We start from the raw sequence: 19,704 nt of genomic DNA on the forward strand, positions 1-19,704 counted from the left end.
AGAACAATGAAAAGTATGACGTCACCATAGTAAGTAGTATTCATTTTGAGTGCCTTTTGATATCTCATTCACAAAAACGCTTTCTAAGACAAAGGAGAAGAAAAATTCGAACACAAATTGGTTTTGTTTGCGAGTTTAATAAGTGTTATTGAGCTCAGTATATAATAAAGACAGTTTATTAAAACATTATATGACAAAGCACTCGCTCTTTCTGATATCACAGTCATAGGGAGGATGAAAGGGACGATGTAAAGTGAACGCTTCCAGCCACGTGCACCAACACGACAATTACGCGGGAAGACAGGCATGTCGATCGCTTCATACAGTGGTTCTTGTATATCTTGCCATGAGTAGAAATCTTCAATGACTGCGGTAACATATTTAGTGTTTCGATCAACCTTTTGCAAAGAAACGTTGGACGCTAAAATAACCGCTGTCGATAAAAAATATCCGTTCTGTGTCTAAAAGGAATTTGTTTCCATGAAAACTCTGTACCAAGGAAGAATCCGTTTCCACAAATTAGAGTGTGGTTCCAAAGGAGAAGATATGTCAATGAAGACTTTCCTATAACACATATGTTATATACGTGATGTAAGGTCTTCTATAAGGTGGTTCTTATATAACTCCCAGTCGGCTTTGATTTGAAGATTAGTCTGAAATGTGTTTTCATCCGGGTAAGGCTGGACATTGTTACGTATCTGCCGTCTGACCGTAGGGGTGGCGTGTTTGATGAAGAAGGCTTTGGACACCATGATCAGTTCTGCTCCTCTACTCACCTGTCAATACAAAGGTTAATTGTGAAAATGTACCGATTCAAATTATGAACAGAGGTTTTATTTTCAGGCAATAGTAAAGTTCGTCATGTTGAATTCTGTGAAACTTTAAATGATTCAGTTCAACATCCGTGCCAAATTCTTCAATTTAATACGACATACTTGTTAACATTGAAAGAACGCTTCAAAACCATCATACCGTTCAAGGTTCAGATAAGGGTTCGAACGTCATCGTACTGTTTAACGTGCAGAAAATTTTTCGAAAGCCAGCATATCGTTAACGTTCAGAAAACAGTTCGAAAGCCATCATATCGTTAAACGTTCAGAAAACAGTTCGAAAGCCATCATATCCTTAACGTTCAGAATACCGTTCGAAAGCCATCATATCGTTTAATGTTCAGAAAACTTCGAACGCCATCATACCACTTAATTTATCTTAGTGTTGATTATCTGCTGAGTTATGTAATCGTAATGCACGATAAGTGGTATGCTTGTTTAATATAACATGCCTATTCCATTCCTCCTTATTCTAAACAATGCGAGAGTTCGACGCCCTTCGTAATATATATCAAATATTGATAAACTTACCAGACTAACACTGGTATTTTCACGCTCAGCCTCATCAGGGAATACAATAGTCTCCAAACCCTGTAACACAAAGAAAAACACTTATCGGATGGCAATTTCTTCCTAAACTTTTTAATAGCAGGATTTAAAGATTCGCTATACGTAGAGTAACTTAACAAGTGTGTTCCGAAAGGGTAAGTGTCTTCTGTGTCTTTAACGAAACCCGAAATGTAGTAAGTAATGACGCGTTCTCAAGACAGAAGTAAGTATTCGACAACGAAAAAAAAAATACTGAGATCAAATTAAAAAAAATTATTTCAACGTGTGGTCATGGAGCCGACCATAAAGTTAGTTAACCCCAGTTACTTACAAATGAGTCCCTCGGTTTGAGTGCCTCTACTTGAACGAATACAGGAGGTGGTTTTCCATTTGTTTCTTTGATGGGCTCCGGCGGCTTAGGAGGTTTGCATCTTTCGGGAACCTGGTATTTCTTCTTCGTTCCCGATGTTTCACGAATCACAGACTGTTAATTATTATGTCATAAAACGATGAAAATCATGTAGTAATCGCGTTTTATACAATAACAACAAAAAGAAAATTAACACGTCAACATAATGACAATCCAAACTCAAATTCAATAAAAGAAAAAATTACATGGAGTCTCATGAAAATAGTACATGGAAAATAAGATAAGGTGTTCCGGAAGAGAAAGCGTCTTCTGCTTCATCGACGACACTGGCTATATAGACATTGGTCATGAAGTAATGTCACGTTCTCAAAAGAGAACAAGATAAACAACAACAACGGAACCAAAAGGCAAACTAACAAGCATAAAATACATTTAGCTTTATATCGCAGAAAGAGATGGTAGATATTTGCTTAGCATAGAAATGTCATATATACTTCTTATTCTCCTCGATAACATGTTATTGTTTACAACTATCTAAAGTGACAGATTTACAGGAATCGTATCAGGAAAAGATTCATTGTTAGTACATATCTGACATTCAAGATATATAGCAAATCAATGACACTTACGAAATGAGCTTTTTGCGTCGTTGGGAACTTGGAATAGTTATCCTTCGAGAAATTCTGTTTCTGCCTGGCACCTCCCTGTGATCCTGGAGGAGTGTTCTCCTTCTGTCTCTTATATTCTTGGTCCTGGTGAACATTGAAATGTCATCATACATGAAGTGATTATATAATTAAGATAACACTAGCATCATTTCAGACGTATGACACCAGATAATAGTCTCAGAAACTGCAAAAGTTAAATTACATATTAACGTATGATTGTAGCCTCGGCGTTTGACACATCAGACGTAAATTTAATCATTTCTTCACTAAAATGATATGCAAAGGCGTCTTGTCTTTACTAAAATGATATGCAAAGGCGTCTTGTCTTTACTAAAATGATATGCAAAGGCGTCTTGTCTTTACTAAAATGATATGCAAAGGCGTCTTGTCTTTACTAAAATGATATGCAAAGGCGTCTTGTCTTTACTAAAATGATATGCAAAGACGTCTTGTCTTTACTAAAATGATATGCAAAGGCGTCTTGTCTTTACTAAAATGATATGCAAAGGCGTCTTGTCTTTACTAAAATGATATGCAAAGGCGTCTTGTCTTTACTAAAATGATATGCAAAGGCGTCTTGTCTTTACTAAAATGATATGCAAAGGCGTCTTGTCTTTACTAAAATGATATGCAAAGGCGTCTTGTCTTTACTAAAACGATATGCAAAGGCGTCTGGCCTTAACTCCGGCATGCATCTGATACCGAAATCTCACTGACACACTGTTTGAAATATGAAATACGAAAAGTCATAACCCAATCTGATTGAGGTTCACATACTGTACACTTACTTATATTAGTGGCTGTTAAGTCCGTGCTTTCACGATATCAGACAAGATTACTACCTTACAGTTCGCAACTTAAGATTTTCACGGATAGAATGAGTACGCGAAAGTTAAAAATTATCAGTACATATGTACGTTAACATTCGTCTTATATCATTAATTAAAGTGTGATGGCTTGATTCATTTAACCATCGCATATGTGCCAAACGGTATGAATGTATGCATGCAGTCTGGGTGACAGATAAATAATTATGATATCTGTTAGGAAGTCTTGATACAGTTTAACAACGGTTCAGTATTTGCAATATTTTTATTTTAATATCATCTTACATAAACGTGTTGTTTTTTAAAAGTTTTTCCCTGTTGTTATTTTTTTTTTTTTTTACTGAAGGAGCTTCCTGAAAATTCATGATCATCTGAACGATAAACATGTGTGATAACTGATGTGGCGTGCAAAGCGTTGACGGAACGTAGGTCAACACGGCGTAACAATGGCGCAAGTGTCTATTACACTTCTACAATCCTGATTAATGGGAGGCAATCACACAAAATATGAAATATATCTTTATCAGCAATATTAAAGCAAAATATTACTCGAGATTTACACATAGCGCAATTAGTCGTGTTTGGTTTTATCTTCCAAACACCTCTCCTTAATGAGTTATGTCATGTAACTGACCATGTACAATGAAGTTCATTACACCGCCACTTAAATGATATTGCGACAGTCATGTATAGCTGTTGCTGTTAAAAATGAATACTTTTTATGTTGATAAACGTAAATATGTGCATTTCAATTCTTATGTTGTTATAAATGACCATTTCAACAACAATGCTTTGCTATGTTACTTTTGTTGTAGTTAGATATAATGAAAGTAAACCAAAAGCAAGCTGCAGGCTCTGAATTACCAATCTTCAAAGTAAGTGTGTTCCTTCAGAAAATGCATAAGCTAAAAGTTTACCTGTGTATCTAGTTCAACCTCTCCCTCAGCTTTCACTTTCCTCTTCCGAATACCAGTGTCAATTTTTGGTTCTGTTAGAAACAACAATATTTTACTTACACATTGACCAAAATGGAGGAAACATGATTGACATCAAGGGGAGAGAATCCATATGCCCTTAATTACAGTCTAAGGGAACTAAGCCTTAGTGGGAACCAACCGTCTGGACAGAAAAACAGACTTTCGAAATGGTCCCTGTGTATAGAAGACTGAGCCGTAGAAAAATTCTGGCCGCCACTAATTGGTCAATAAATTATGAAGTTCTGAAGTATATATATATCCTGACAGGTAAGTATTCAGATATAGTGTTGATATAAATTTGGTAAGATGACTTTTGTTCAAAATTATATCACATATAATCAATAGGTGAAAATTCAGAATTTGCAGAATTCTCACTGCGAGGTTCACTCAATTTCAAAATGGACTCCCTAGAAAAAGTGTTTATATTAAATGTTATATGAGACCCTAAACTTTTGGTATATATCATAATGGCCACTTCAACAGTTCTAATGATATATCCCTGAAGATTAACTCTGAAGTCTATGTAAAATCAATTGGATGGTTGGTCTTTAAAAAGATCGCATCATTACCAACTGATTCTTTGTAACAGCGACTATTAAGGGGATCTCTTCAAAACACCTCATGTACAGTGTATAGAATATCAATTTTGCTGAGAGTTTCAATGATGGAAAACATATTCACTTCAATCATTTTGTCGATAATATCAACACGCCTAGACAAAGAAGCACACACTTAATTGACAAAATTGATACAGAACACGAAAAAAAGAAAATATTCACTTGGCTCTATAGAATAAAACTGAAGTACAGGACGTCTGTTACAACTCCTTAATGATAGCTGTTAATCTGATATCAATATTTCACGTAGCTTCAACATTACCCTTAGTACTTTACCAGATATGAATACTAGTAGCTAGTAGATATTGCAATATTATAATACATATCAACTAAATGATAATTATCGATTGATAAGATTTTACGAACGATACAGAATTTAATAACACCTGTCAATACAAAGGTACGGTTCCAAAAAAATAGCAACTCTTCGATTTTGTTTTAAACTTTGCAAGCATTCTTCCTCCTGTTGTGAAATCTTACTGGGTCACAGAGCCTGTACTTCACAGTTTACACTACATATGTTTAATTGCTACAAAGCCACCCCTTGTCTACATATTGGGACATATCAATTTCTCTCAGATTTATTGAAGACCTTCATTACTTCATCTGTATATCAATAATCATCTTTTTGGATGACACTTTAATCACTATGATGGGTATTTCCCCTTTTTGTGATGTGAACTATTATGACACGTTTCTCAAATCCTAAATTTCGCACCATTAGCGTTTAAGTAGTTCGATAACTGTTTCAATTCTTTTCAATTTTTTTACTTGGTGGTAAAACAATAAAACTATTTTTTGTGTAAATAAAATAAAGTGGATAAAACTTGAATCATACCAAGTTTTTTTTATATTTTTGGCGACAGCCTGATTTTGAAAAAAAAAACCAAAAAAAACATAAATCCTATTTCTACCCCTTAAACAATCTTCAATCCAATATACTGATACAAGCTTGATAAAAGTAATGAAAGATATGAAAACTAAGAATTTATGAAAAAGGTGGTAAAAACGTGTTCTTAAGACATATAGTCAGTTCACTGAACGTGTGGGTCCTTTGTGCCTTTTTATTATAAAAGATGAAACTTTAAGAATATATTTTGCATTGCCATTTACAGCACTTCAAGCATACAAAGTTTGAAAGAAATCCAGGTGTGGGTAATTTCTATGGGAAATTTAACATTAGCTAGAATACCACCTTTAGAATTACATACAGTAGAGCATAATAAGGAGAGAAGAACAAGAATCTGGGGTCTACTTCTATCGGGTTAGAGGACCACCATGGAACAGAAAAATTGTTCGCATCATCCAGGAATGTTATACCATATTAAGCACTGAAATATAAATAGACCTATATCTCAATCTTTTATGATGAACAATAATTTGATCTCTTAAAACCGTAAATTGCTATGTAATGATTTATTTCCACCTACATTGTATGATATATCAATTCCATTGTGAATCAATTTTAGATATGGACATAGAGGCATTGTTTTGCCTGCGTCCATTATTAACTTAACTTAATAATGAATTAAACTACATCATGCTCTTTCGGTCTGCCGTGCCGCATTAGTGATGCTAGGGGACTAATTTGTTGAAACCTATACTCACGAGCTTCATTTGCACCGAGTGTTGGTAGTTTTGGATCCTCGTCGCTGAAGGATGCCTTATATTTAATCTTGGCTTTGACGCCCTTTAGTTCACGCAGCACCTGACAAGATCCCTGGAGACAGGAACAATGTTAGTATTTTTTAATTAGTGTGCTTAGTGTAGTACTTTGATTCTTCTTTATATTAAGTTTCGGGCGAGTTACCTCAACTATTATCTGCTGATTTTGTAATCACGACGCTTTCTCATGAGAAACACCAGTGTTCTCTGTGTACACTTTAATAATATTTGGTATGAGATCTAGACTGTTGCATAGGGAATCTTTGCATAGTAACCAAAGACAAAAAAAACTAATGAGCTATCAATCCATGTCAACCGATAACCCTGCTATGGTTTTTTTTATAAATTTCAACGTGATGTCATAATTATACCGTCGCAAGTATCCGTAGTATTGTCTCCACTCCGAGTGTCCAGTAAAGCTCGATGATGAAAATATTATTACAATATACATACACCAACCGCACATTTCAAAATAAAGAAGAGTTATCTCCTCCTTATCTACAGTATATCTAATAGTAGAAAGGTGTTACTTACAGCTTTGACGACATACAGCCACTCAGAGAAGTTGCTATCCTTCACAACAACTACATTCCGTCTGTAAATACAAAACACATCGTTTATATTATACACTAAGTACGATAGTATAACTAATTTACCATACTGCTGTCTGATTCTAGGTGCAAGATTGAATACTTTGTGTTGCGAAATTACAACTTCGAACATTTCCTAAACCCAATCGATTACACGAACATAGTTTTCCACTTGCAGTTGTAGCGCGAAAATTGTGCAATATCAGGTCCTTAAATTCTTTCTAAAACTGACGAATACCAATTCATTATATCAGAAGGCACGGGGCGCTTCACTGCTTGCAAAAAAAGACACGCAATCTGTATTATTTTTTTATTTTTTTTCTCCAAATATTTATTGACTTTGGTGATGTATATAACCTCGACAAACCAAACGAGGCTTATTTACGATATATAGATTACAATACATAAGTATTAGTAAGTACAATGTATATAACCTTGGCAAACCAAACGAGACTTGTTATATAGGTATATACAAATAATTATCGGTAGTCACAATGTTCGTATATATATATATGTAAATAATTTTAATATGTTATTCAGAAGCGAGTGTTCGACTGACCGCACAACTGCTACAGTATATATCTCGCACAACTGCGGTCAGTCGAACACTCGCTTCTGAATAACATATTAAAATTGTGTATGGGGTTATAGATGTTTACCCTATCAAATGATAATGGCAAATAACGGATGGCCACCTGTGGTATATAAATACTGAAAACCCCTTTAATACAGCGCGTATTGTATGTGCTTTGAAGCGAAAGCCTGTTATAAAAGGTGTAAAGCTCCAACGGCAATGATAAGATACCTAATAAATGATATGATATCTTACTTGAAAAAGTGGAGCAGACAAAACTGGGGTTGTTCTAGTAGGTTGTCTATTGGCCAGTCCCTCATGAAGTCACATTGACTGTTAAAAAAGAAAAGAAAGTGACGACATATTGTAATCATTAGAATACATTTGTACTTGGAACTTCGTTTAAACAGGCATTGATCAAATTGAACTTTGTTTAAACAGGCATTGATCAAATTGAACTTCGTTTAAACAGGCATTGATTAAATTGAACTTCATATAAACAGGCATTGGTTAAATTGAACTTCGTTTAAACAGGCATTTATTACATTGAACTTCGTTTAAACAGACATTGATTAAATTGAACTTCATATAAACAGGCATTGATTAAATTGAACTTCATTTAAACAGACATTAATTAAATTGAACTTCGTTTAAACAGGCATTAATAAAATTGAAGTTCGTTTAAACAGGCATTGATCAAATTGAACTTCGTTTAAACAGACATTGATTAAATTGAACTTCATTTAAACAGACATTAATTAAATTGAACTTCGTTTAAACAGGCATTAATTAAATTGAACCTCATTTAAACATACATTAATTAAATTGAAGTTCGTTTAAACAGGCATTAATTAAACAAAACTTCTTTTAAATGAAAAATTATGGATGTGGCAGATAGGCACATATATATATAAACATTTTGGATATTTCAATCACCATCTTACATACAACAACTTGGGATAGTTTTTTGTCGGCTATAAGGTATCCCGAAGGGATTATCGAGACACCTAGCTTTACACAACTTTTTATTTGTTTTATTTTTTGTTTTTTGTTGGTTTTTTTCTATGTATATGATGTAATTGATGTAATATTTGTGTTTTTATAAAGGGACAGGTTGGCTCGAAAATTTGACAATTATCTTGTCCGTACTGTTGCTATTACTTCATTGATCATAAATATATATATGTATATATCTATATAATTATGTTTATATAGAATTAGAGGTAACAGAGTGAAGGAGAAGGGTTTTACACACACATCCTAAATCATTGTTCAGTGCTGTTTTAAATAAACTAAACACAAATTACAACTAGGTTTTAAACATTCAGTCCACCAGTGTTATATGTTGTAGGCATTCCAGTGAGACAAATTAAAGCGAACGTGCAAATGTACATGTCATCGGATCAGATTGACACTGTCAGGAACAAAACAAAAGGAAAGAAAATTGTCAAACGCAATGACATATTGACAAAATATAAACGTACCGAACCACTGCAGTTCAGTGCAATTAAAAGTCATCCGTTCAACAGCCTGGGCGGAGTTTTATTACTACATAACCAAACATACTGACTGCCCAAGTAAACATTTCGTGGTTTTCGTTTTAATAAGGCTACACACACAATATAAGTCAAATTCAAATCCCATTAACATGTGCATGGAACAGACTTAAATTTGTCTTAATACAAAAGAGCTGTTATAAATGTGTGCCACTTTTCTACATGTGACAGTCAACCCAGCCGATCGTTCACTTTTGACTCCATGTTTCCGCTTGTGAAATGCGTTGCTGTTAATTATATCTATTTCCCTACAGGTTATTATAAACATTAATATAAACTGTACGTGTTGAAATATTTTGACCAAAAAAAAATCATAAATTTTCGGGCTCCCTATATCTTAAACTATATTAAGACCTTCATTCAGAAGTAGAACTTTTATCATACGATATCACACTGATGTGATAACGAAATTGGCAGAATACATGTGGTGATCGGAATTAAATTGTAAGTATTACTTACAAATTATATATTCAATAAATACCACATAGCAGCACCTACACAATGTATCGATAGACTGTGTTCAGGCATTCATCATATATAACCAAATAAATTACGGTTGAGTTTTATACGACCTGTATTGGGTGGAACTGGAGTGTGTAATGTGTCGTGTGCTTACGTTTGAGACAGGTATTCTATTGCGTTGATGGCCAGTTTATATGTAGTCATTGAACCAATTATATCACTCACGATGGAACCTGATTTTGATGAAGTATATGATGACAGAATCACAACATTAATCTCTTCAAATGGATATTTCATTTTCATGTAGATACAGCCTACATTTTAATATATATATATATATGTGTGTGTGTGAAAGCCAAACACTGTGGTGAATTGTATATGCTTTACATAATGTCATACATTTTGAAAGTGTAATAAATAAAATTTAAAGGAGCAACAGCGCACGTGATTAGATTTTAATAGTGCTATAAAATGTTTAAATACCTAACCTAACATTATATCAAAGTGTTTCGCCGAAAATAATGACGGTATTCAATTGTAAAAATATATAATGGTCACGATTCGAAATCTAAAGAAAAAACAATCTGCCAAAATGTGTCATGGATATTCGATATCAAATAATATAAACCCACAATTTAATATAAAATATTAACAGATCTATGGTATTTTACATCAACTTCATGAAAGTCGCAAATACTTCCATTATAATTTGACAAAACGAGCGGGTAAAAAATACCAGGTTTATTGTTAAAGATATGGACAGATGCCGGAAACTTTGTGATAATCAAGGACAATAGATAAGGCATTTTGTACCAACACTTCGATGTTCGCGTGTCTACAGAACCTAATAACAACAATCGTTGATAAGATTTGTTAAAACCAAGCAGACAGTCACAAGATAAGGTTAACAGTAGAGGTAAACACACATTATGTTTAATATTTTAGATTACCTTGGGTCAAAATAACTGAGATTTAAACGAAGATACAAGCCTTTCAACACAAAAACTAGATACCGTAATATCAATAAATAATTAAACTGCATCATACAGCTGTATCGTCCTTCTTGGATCCCTCCGTGGTTCTAGGGGCCTAAATTATGAAACTTAGGAGGCGACTAAGGAAATCAAAATTGATAGAAATAAAACGTCAAAATCTAGATAGTGCATTAGCCTCAAAACAGAAGAATCACAGGAGGCCAACATATATCATCATTCTTACCTTACAAATCGTATATGTTCTGGGATTTGGTCACCTTGTCCACTCATAAAGATATCGAAGAAGTCTTGACGACCAATGGTCAGCAGTTGACAGCCTCCTTGGCTGGTTACGGTTGCTGTCCGACGAGAGTGATGCAGCAGGGCCAACTCCTACGACAATGAGAAAAAAATACTCAGAATCTTTGGCGTAGTGAGGCAATGTGTAACAATGAAATAAACAAAGGACTTTGCGTACATTACAAAGTCGGATACATGAGAGAACCAGCTGTTCTGATCGAATCATGATTTATGGGAATGTAAGAAATCCAATGACACTATTTCTTAATATATCCCTCAAAATTAGCCAATGTTATGTTATCCGTGGGTATCAAGTGCTACGTCATTCAGGGATATCAAATACCATGACATGCATGGATAGCGAGTACCAGGCCGTCGCGGGATATATAATGCCACGCCATACATGGATATCCAATACCGCGTCACCAAGATATATAAAATGGCACGACATCCGTGGATGCCACTGAAGGATATATATTGACAAGACCTCCGTGGATGCCACAGAAGGATATATATTGACAAGACATCCGTGTATGCCACAGAAGGATAAATATTGACAAGACATCCGTGGATGCCACTGAAGGATATATATTGACAAGACATCCGTGGATGCTACTGAAGGATATATATTGACAAGACATCCGTGGATATTCAATTAGACTCTATTTTTTTCTTATTTTGCTCTGAATTTGCCAATTGCACTCCATCTGACACTCTTTATGGTGGCATTTCATTCGAGGACAACTCATAATGCTCTTTTTATTTCCCGCCTTAGGTTTCTATGTCAGGCGACCACCTAGTTACGGATGATTACATTTATGTAAAGACGACTTACCCCAAAACTCATTCCCCTTCTCATTATAGTAGCTGTCTTGACGAAGGAAGCACCAGTCTTGGGATTTCGTAACAATAACGTTACAACAGCTGAAGATAAAACAAAATATTAGAACATTCATGGAGATCATATATGGACACCATTACCGCTGTCAGGCATGGCGTTTACAATTAGATGTAAGCTCCCTCCTGTTAGTCACATATTAGAATTTGATGATGTCACTAATGATAAAGTCATATTGGTGTCAAGTTAATTTAGAGAGAAATTTGAACAGGAATTATTAAACTCAATCTATAGTTTCCAGTTAAAATGTTTTATCAATATGAAAAATGATGATACACAATATGATTTACGTATAGTTTTGCTTACCTTGGCCTGACAATATGAAATAAAAGTTTTCGGCAAAATGTCCCTGGCGAATGATGATGCGCTTAGCAGGAACACTGGAAAACAGAATTAAATAGCAATTACCTATCAAAACGAGAAGACTGGACTGCTTCTTCAAAGGCTGGATGTCGAAATAGATTAAACACCAAAACCTTTTCTTTTATATGTGTTTAATTATCATTTTCAATCATATCAGAGACGACGGGATAATATTGAGACAAAAAAAAAAATTCTATCAAAACAATTTTCATTTTTTCGTTTTTTTTTTTTTTTTCTTTCTTATCATTGATTTCCTCTTAATGCCTCGTTTTGGCCTCATTATTAAATGTATAAACGAAATGATGTGACATGTCCAGTTTGTGGTCAATAGTATGGTTTTCAGTGAGATGGTATAGAAGAAACAACAAGGCTGGACCGTTAATGAAGACCAACCATGGAATAACTAGAAATATCTCACCATTAATGATCTTGGTTTGCCATCGAACTATCGCTTAGCCGTTTAATAAACAGCAAAGAAAAACAATAATTATTTAGACAAGAAAAATATTAGATGTTGACACTGGTTTGGGGCTAAAATACCACCTGTTTGGTTTCCACAATCCAGATAGATGTAAGATAAGACAGGTTGTTTACTTAGTCATATGTAGTGTATATTTAATTGAGAATATAACTCCTTCGTCTATTATCTAGTATAAATACCAACATCGTAGAGGAAGTGATTATGAATTGAACTATTGTGCTAATAGTATGTTTACTTACACTTCGAACCACGCGACCTTTGCCAGTTTCTCCTGCATGTGAAGTGGATATTCCGCAAATGATCGCAGACTCTGCAGTCCGAACATCGCCTGCAGTAACACATTAATGTTAAAGTACACGACAGAAATTGTATATTATTGGTCTTCACTGATACAACGGTAATTAAACAACTGCAAAATGTATACGATTAATGATGACACGTGGGTTTTATTATTATCATCATTATTCGGTTTTTCAGTTAAATGTTTTTAGTAAAGTATTTACTTAATTAAGTCTGAGTTAGAGGAGAGATTATTGGTATTTACAGTCGTAATCAGTCATAACAAAAGTATGAAAAGTGTTGAAAATTCCAGTATCGGTTGAGTTTTCTATATAAAATCTATGTGAATTCTATTTTGGTAATTGTGTTTATCTAGAGGATAAACGTTGTATATTTGCAGTGTAACATTTTTTATTGTATGGTGTATAATGTTTGTAGCTCGACTTAGTCATTGTAACTATACATACATATATATATCAGTTCCTAGTGTATTTATATATGTAATTTGTTTATTTATTTTATTGTCGCGTTTTTTTAATTGTTTTAATGGCGTTTATTCATTCCCGTCATGTATAAGTTTGATTCACCTGATGTTGACTGTGAAGCGCGTCATTGAAAAGTATTATATAGTCAGAAGACGTATTGTTGTCATCATCAGGAACCTGTATTGATATTTCAGGAGAGTCTCACGTGATTGTCATTATCGTAATGGTTGCTATAAACACTTGTTCATATCAATACACTGTGACGGTGTGTAATCTCTATTTAGTAATTTAACAAGAATCACTTTAACAACTGGCATTGACGTGTTTCCACTAACAATATCATTTCTTTTGTTCGATTTATGATTCCTCATTATACACATCAAACAGAAATTGTTAAAACCGAAATGTAAATTCAAAATATTGGTCAAATCAATCATTTCGATGATTAGGCTCGCGAAATAAAATCAATTTTGATTTTTTATAGAACGAGTCATTACATGGGTACAAATGCATTAGTATGGGACCGCTTCATGTTTAACACGTGTGAATGTAATCACTTAAGCATTGTCTGAAACCAAGCAATATCACTCACATCGATTGTGTCTCAATACAATCGCTCGCCCACGAATGTTTGTGTGCCAGAACTATTACCACGAGTGTCTGTCTGCACAATTACCACAAGTGTCTGTCTGCACAATTACCACAAGTGTCTGTCTGCACAATTACCACGAGTGTCTGTGTGTCTGTACATTTACAAAGACTGTCTGTGTGTTTGTACAATTACCACGACTGTCTGTGTGTCAGTACAATTACCACGAGTGTCTGTGTGTCTGTACAATTACCACGAATGTCTGTGTGTCTGTACAATTACCACGAGTGTCTATGTGTCTGTACAATTACCACGAGTGTCTGTGTGTCTGTACAATTACCACGAGTGTCTATGTGTCTGTACAATTACCACGAGTGTTTATGTGTCTGTACAATTACCACGAGTGTCTGTGTGTTTGTACAATTACCACGAGTGTCTGTGTGTTTGTACAATTACCACGAGTGTCTGTGTGTCTGTACAATTACCACGAGTGTCTACGTGTCTGTACAATTACCACGACTGTCTGTGTGTCTGTACAATTACCACGACTGTCTGTGTGTAGGTACAATTACCACGACTCTTTGTGTGTAGGTACAATTACCACGAGTGTCTGTGTGTCTGTACAATTACCACGACTCTTTGTGTGTAGGTACAATTACCACGAGTGTCTGTGTGTCTGTACAGTTACCACGACTCTTTGTGTGTAGGTACAATTACCACGAGTATCTGTGTGTCTGTACAATTACCGCGACTGTCTGTGTGTCTGTACAATTACCACGAGTGTCTGTGTGTCTGTACAATTACCACGACTCTTTGTGTGTCTGTACAATTACCACGAGTGTCTGTGTGTCTGTACAATTACCACGAGTGTCTGTGTGTCTGTACAATTACCACGAGTGTATGTCTGTACAATTACCACGACTGTCTGTGTGTCTGTACAATTACCACGAGTGTCTGTGTGTCTGTACAATTACCACGACTCTTTGTGTGTAGGTACAATTACCACGAGTGTCTGTGTGTCTGTACAATTACCACGACTGTCTGTGTGTCAGTACAATTACCACGACTCATTGTGTGTCTGTACAATTACCACGAGTGTCTGTGTGTCTGTACAATTACCACGAGTGTCTGTGTGTCTGTACAATTACCACGAGTGTATGTCTGTACAATTACCACGACAGTCTGTGTGTCTGTACAATTACCACGACTGTCTGTGTGTCTGTACAATTACCACGAGTGTCTGTGTGTCTGTACAATTACCACGACTCTTTGTGTGTAGGTACAATTACCACGAGTGTCTGTGTGTCTGTACAATTACCACGACTGTCTGTGTGTCTGTACAATTACCACGAGTGTCTGTGTGTCTGTACAATTACCACGACTCTTTGTGTGTAGGTACAATTACCATGAATGTCTGTGTGTCTGTACAATTACCACGAGTGTCTGTGTGTCTGTACAATTACCACGAGTGTTTGTGTGCCTGTACAATTACCACGAGTGTTTGTGTGTAGGTACAATTACCACGAGTGTCTGTGTGTCTGTACAATTATCACGAGTGTCTGTGTGTCAATACAATTACCACGAGTGTCTGTGTGTCAGTACAATTACCACGAGTATCTGTGTGTCAGTACAATTACCACGAGTATCTGTGTGTAGGTACAATTACCACGAGTATCTGTGTGTCTGTACAATTACCACGAGTGTGTGTGTGTGTGTTAGTACAATTACCACGAGTGTCTGTGTGTAGGTACGATTACCACGACTGTCTGTGTGTCTGTACAATTACCACGAGTATCTGTGTGTTAGTACAATTACCACGAGTGTCTGTGTGTCTGTACAATTACCACGAGTGTGTGTCTGTACAATTACCACGAGTGTGTGTGTGTGTGTGTGTGTTAGTACAATTACCACGAGTGTCTGTGTGTAGGTACGATTACCACGAGTATCTGTGTGTTAGTACAATTACCACGAGTATCTGTGTGTTAGTACAATTACCACGACTTTCTGTGCGCCAGTACTGATTTTCTATATATCAGTGTGTCTACACGTGCGAGTACAGTGACAACTCATCTTCAGTACTTGAATACCAAAACATTGCGTCTTAGTTGTTACGGGTACACGTAATGAGTATAGTTGTAGGCATTCGAGTACTGACCGTCTGTATCTGTTCTGCAGTCCTCTCCTCGGATGGCAGACTGAGTATGGTCTTTACTTCCGTACTAATATTGATCTGAGAATGAGAACATATAGTGACAAGGTAAATGAAACCAACACACTAAGTTTACCTATAAAAAGGTCAATTACAAATGTCGGTGTGCAATGCTTGTATTTCATTCATGATAACAATTCCTGATTTTAAAAGAATTCCAACCAACCAAACCTTTGTATCTGTTTGTATTCTTCCATAGTGACAAGCTCCTACATAATGTGTCTATTGTCAAAAGTACTTATATTAACAGGAAGTACCAGCTATTTATCAAACAAACCTAAACATACACCAGATACCAACAATGTAGAAACTGACCGGAGCATTTAAATGCACCATGACAGAACAATAGAAAGTTACCGTACGGTCAACTGACTGATCTATTTTCATAATGATGGTGTCAATTTTCTTTCCTGAAGAAAATCTTCGCTGTCTCTTGACCTAGTTTTACAGAGTATAACTAGTGAATTTGATTCCGAAATGGCAATAACCATTGAATCTACTGCCAGCAGCAATTACTATTCAGGCGGAACCGGAAGTGGACCAATCTCACCAGGCGAAGTCCCCTTTGGAACATTGTTATAATGTAAATCAATTAATCTTCTCTTCCTCTTTCTGACAAAACTATGTAAGACAACATAAACACTGTCAATCTATCTTAACGTGAACAAAATTAAATATGTTAAACACAAACGCTAGTTTTAACGCGTTAAAATCCTTATCCACACACTTCATCCTAGCTTGAGTTATCGAGCTGAAATAATCGCAATATTAGATTTGGTAAATTGCTTCCTTAATAATCAGGCAAAACTGATAAAACATGTATTGAGATACGGCTGTATTCATTGCGATTTCGTTTGAGGTCAAGGTCAATTTGAATACTGATCTACAGTACGGTTATATTCTTCAAAGTTGCTGTGAGATTCAAATCGTTTCCATCGTGCAGCTAACCGTCTCAAATGTGAAATGACCTTCTAGTAGAGACGATATAAAGACAATACTTCTATACATCACTTCATCGCCAACGGTGCAGGATTACTGGTCAATTTGAGGGTATTTTTGATAAAAATAATCAAAACAAAAACTCTGCCACTGCTGGGGTTCGAACTAGCGACCATTCGGTGTCTCTAACCTTACCGCTTCTGTCCAAAAACTACTACTTTAATCTCTAAAATGACCGCTTAAAACCTTAAACTGACCGCTTTAATACCAGAAGTGACAAGTTAAATTTTTGAGAGATCAGTTTCAATTTCTAAACTGACCAATGAAGTTTTAAGATTGATCGCTTTCACATCTAAAAGGACCGCCTTAATTTCTACTATAATTGCTTAAAAAAAACCAGTAAAGTATATACCTCTTTTTTAGCTTTGAAGTATGAGGGGTCAAAGGTCAACCCTGATGAATGTGGCTGGGTCTCCGCCTCACTGGCAAGGTCTGTGAATGTCTTCATACCAGTGTCCACTGAAGGATCCCTGCAAGCAAATACAGACTTAACATTTTTGATGTGCAAGACACCGTGACTTCATATTTTCACATTTTTAGGCATTTACATATCTGAAAAAATATTTATTCGGTGAAAACAAGTCAGAATCTTTATTTTTAAAACCGTGGAGATTAAGACCGTCACGATGATGAAGAAATGTTTTTGCTGAAATAATTACTGATGTCCGTATTACAGAGGCTCTGATATTCTGCTAAAACTTCGGTGATAAGTATATATATAAAATTATACATCAATTACTTACGTGCCCGCTGCTGCGGAAATTTTTAATACCATTTTCACGAATCTGCAGGCTTTCTGGAAGCGGTCCCTTGCCTTTAAATCAAATAAAAATATATGCAGAGATTACAAATATTGCTTATACATTTATGTTAATAACTTTAAATTACATTACCAAAAACAATAGTATTTATTTTAATATAAATTGATCGGAGTTAGTATTGAAAATATTTATTGCTTGATGTTGTGATATAAGAAAAATCAATCATCTACATTTGACAAGAATTTTAAAGATGCATACAGACGATATAAAAATAATTTTGAACTCACAATTTTGGCACGAACTTCTTTCTCCAGCTTTGTCTTCATAATGTAATTTCCTCGGCCTTGACTCATCGTGCTCTTTCTTTTGGAAGAGCCAACTGAAAAAGTGCTCTCAGTAGGGGAGTCACAAAGATCCATTCCGGACCTTGGCGAAGCGCCCTCCAAGATAGTGGTAGATTCTTGCCCCTTAGGCGCCATACCATCAGGGGTGAGGGAGTCTCTCTTTATATCGTCTAGTTGACTAGCACGCTTTTCGGTCGCAGACTGTATCTCCTTTTTAGGAGATTGTGCGTCTTCCTTCTTGGGCGCCTGGTCTGTTGTTTCGCTGCTGGCTTCCTCCTCTGCGTCCTCTGATATACCTTCTAATATAGGTTTCATAATTATACAATCCTTCTTTGTTGACAACCCACTGTCGTCATCCTTACTTTCGTCTTCCTCCTCCTCTGAAGACGATTCGTCATCGCCGTCATCCACAATGCCTTTGAGTATGTGTTTGTACCTTGCCAGAAGACTGAAACCTTGCTGTTTTTTCTCCTTTTTCTTGTTCTTGTCTTCATTTTCCCTATCTTGTTTGTCTTTTGCAATTTTGAATCTTTGCATAGTCTGCAAACTGCTTCCTGTGTAGTTTTCCGGTTTAGAATAATAATCCAAATCGGTTTCTGGCGGATCGCCTTTCCCGGAGGAAAGAGCATTAGCCGTCATGGCTTGCTCGAAACTACTCATCCTTGCAGCTGTGTTAAGCGTCTACCTAACCCATTTTATCTTTTGAGTACTTCCATCGAAACACAGACTGGTTTTCGTCCTACAACGACAACAATAGCGTTTCCAATGAACAAAAGATAATGCAGTGACGTCATAACAACGATGACGTCATATAAAATGAATGATAAAGACGGGTGCGTAATGGAGAAAACAATTGCAGTAAATGGTGCGGAGCGAAATGAGATTGAATGATTTGTATTAACACATATATACGTGTACACAGCTGCTAGTAGTGATATTTTACGACTCGGTATGTACATACCAACGCCATTCACCTTCTAGACAAACAAATACCTTCAACATTACAGTGTCAGATTTGACTCACGAGTGCTTTGAGCCCCTACAAACATGTTATAAGCTATCGGCACCTTGTCTTGAGGGCTTGGTGATACCTGTATTGCCGAAAACCACTACAAGCACACGAGACTTTAAGATAAGTATCCTATCCTGTAGTCTGAAGGTGAGACGAGAGTCTATCATCTACTTCAGGAGAAACTTAAGGTCGAAAATACTGACACATTGGAGTGGAAACGTCCCGGGGAACACCATATTGCTTTTACACGCTCACTAAACCGGAAGAAATTGATCGGCGTTCCTATTCAATGTAACAGTTTAACAAATTAATAAGAGTGTGCTCG

The 19,704-nt window shown here is 35.8% G+C and overlaps 1 protein-coding gene across 1 annotated transcript; it reads right to left on the reverse strand.

Annotated features, from left to right (window-relative positions):
- Positions 1-578: 578 nt before the first annotated feature.
- On the reverse strand, positions 579-19,027 carry LOC132553911 (cyclic nucleotide-binding domain-containing protein 2-like). Its single transcript, XM_060218200.1, has 16 exons — positions 18,311-19,027; positions 18,006-18,076; positions 17,615-17,732; positions 16,210-16,284; positions 12,941-13,029; positions 12,164-12,237; positions 11,795-11,883; positions 10,904-11,052; positions 7,923-8,000; positions 7,038-7,098; positions 6,447-6,558; positions 4,162-4,232; positions 2,379-2,501; positions 1,711-1,863; positions 1,362-1,421; positions 579-776 (listed from the first exon to the last, which is right to left on the reverse strand). Exons 1-16 carry the CDS (start codon positions 19,025-19,027, stop codon positions 579-581), a joined length of 2,238 nt encoding a protein of 745 aa, XP_060074183.1.
- Between the last annotated feature and the right edge of the window lie 677 nt (positions 19,028-19,704).

This window comes from Ylistrum balloti, unplaced genomic scaffold (assembly GCF_031769215.1).
Source record: "Ylistrum balloti isolate Yb309-2 unplaced genomic scaffold, AGI_CSIRO_Ybal_v1 Utg370366, whole genome shotgun sequence".
Lineage (NCBI taxonomy): Eukaryota > Metazoa > Mollusca > Bivalvia > Pectinida > Pectinidae > Ylistrum > Ylistrum balloti.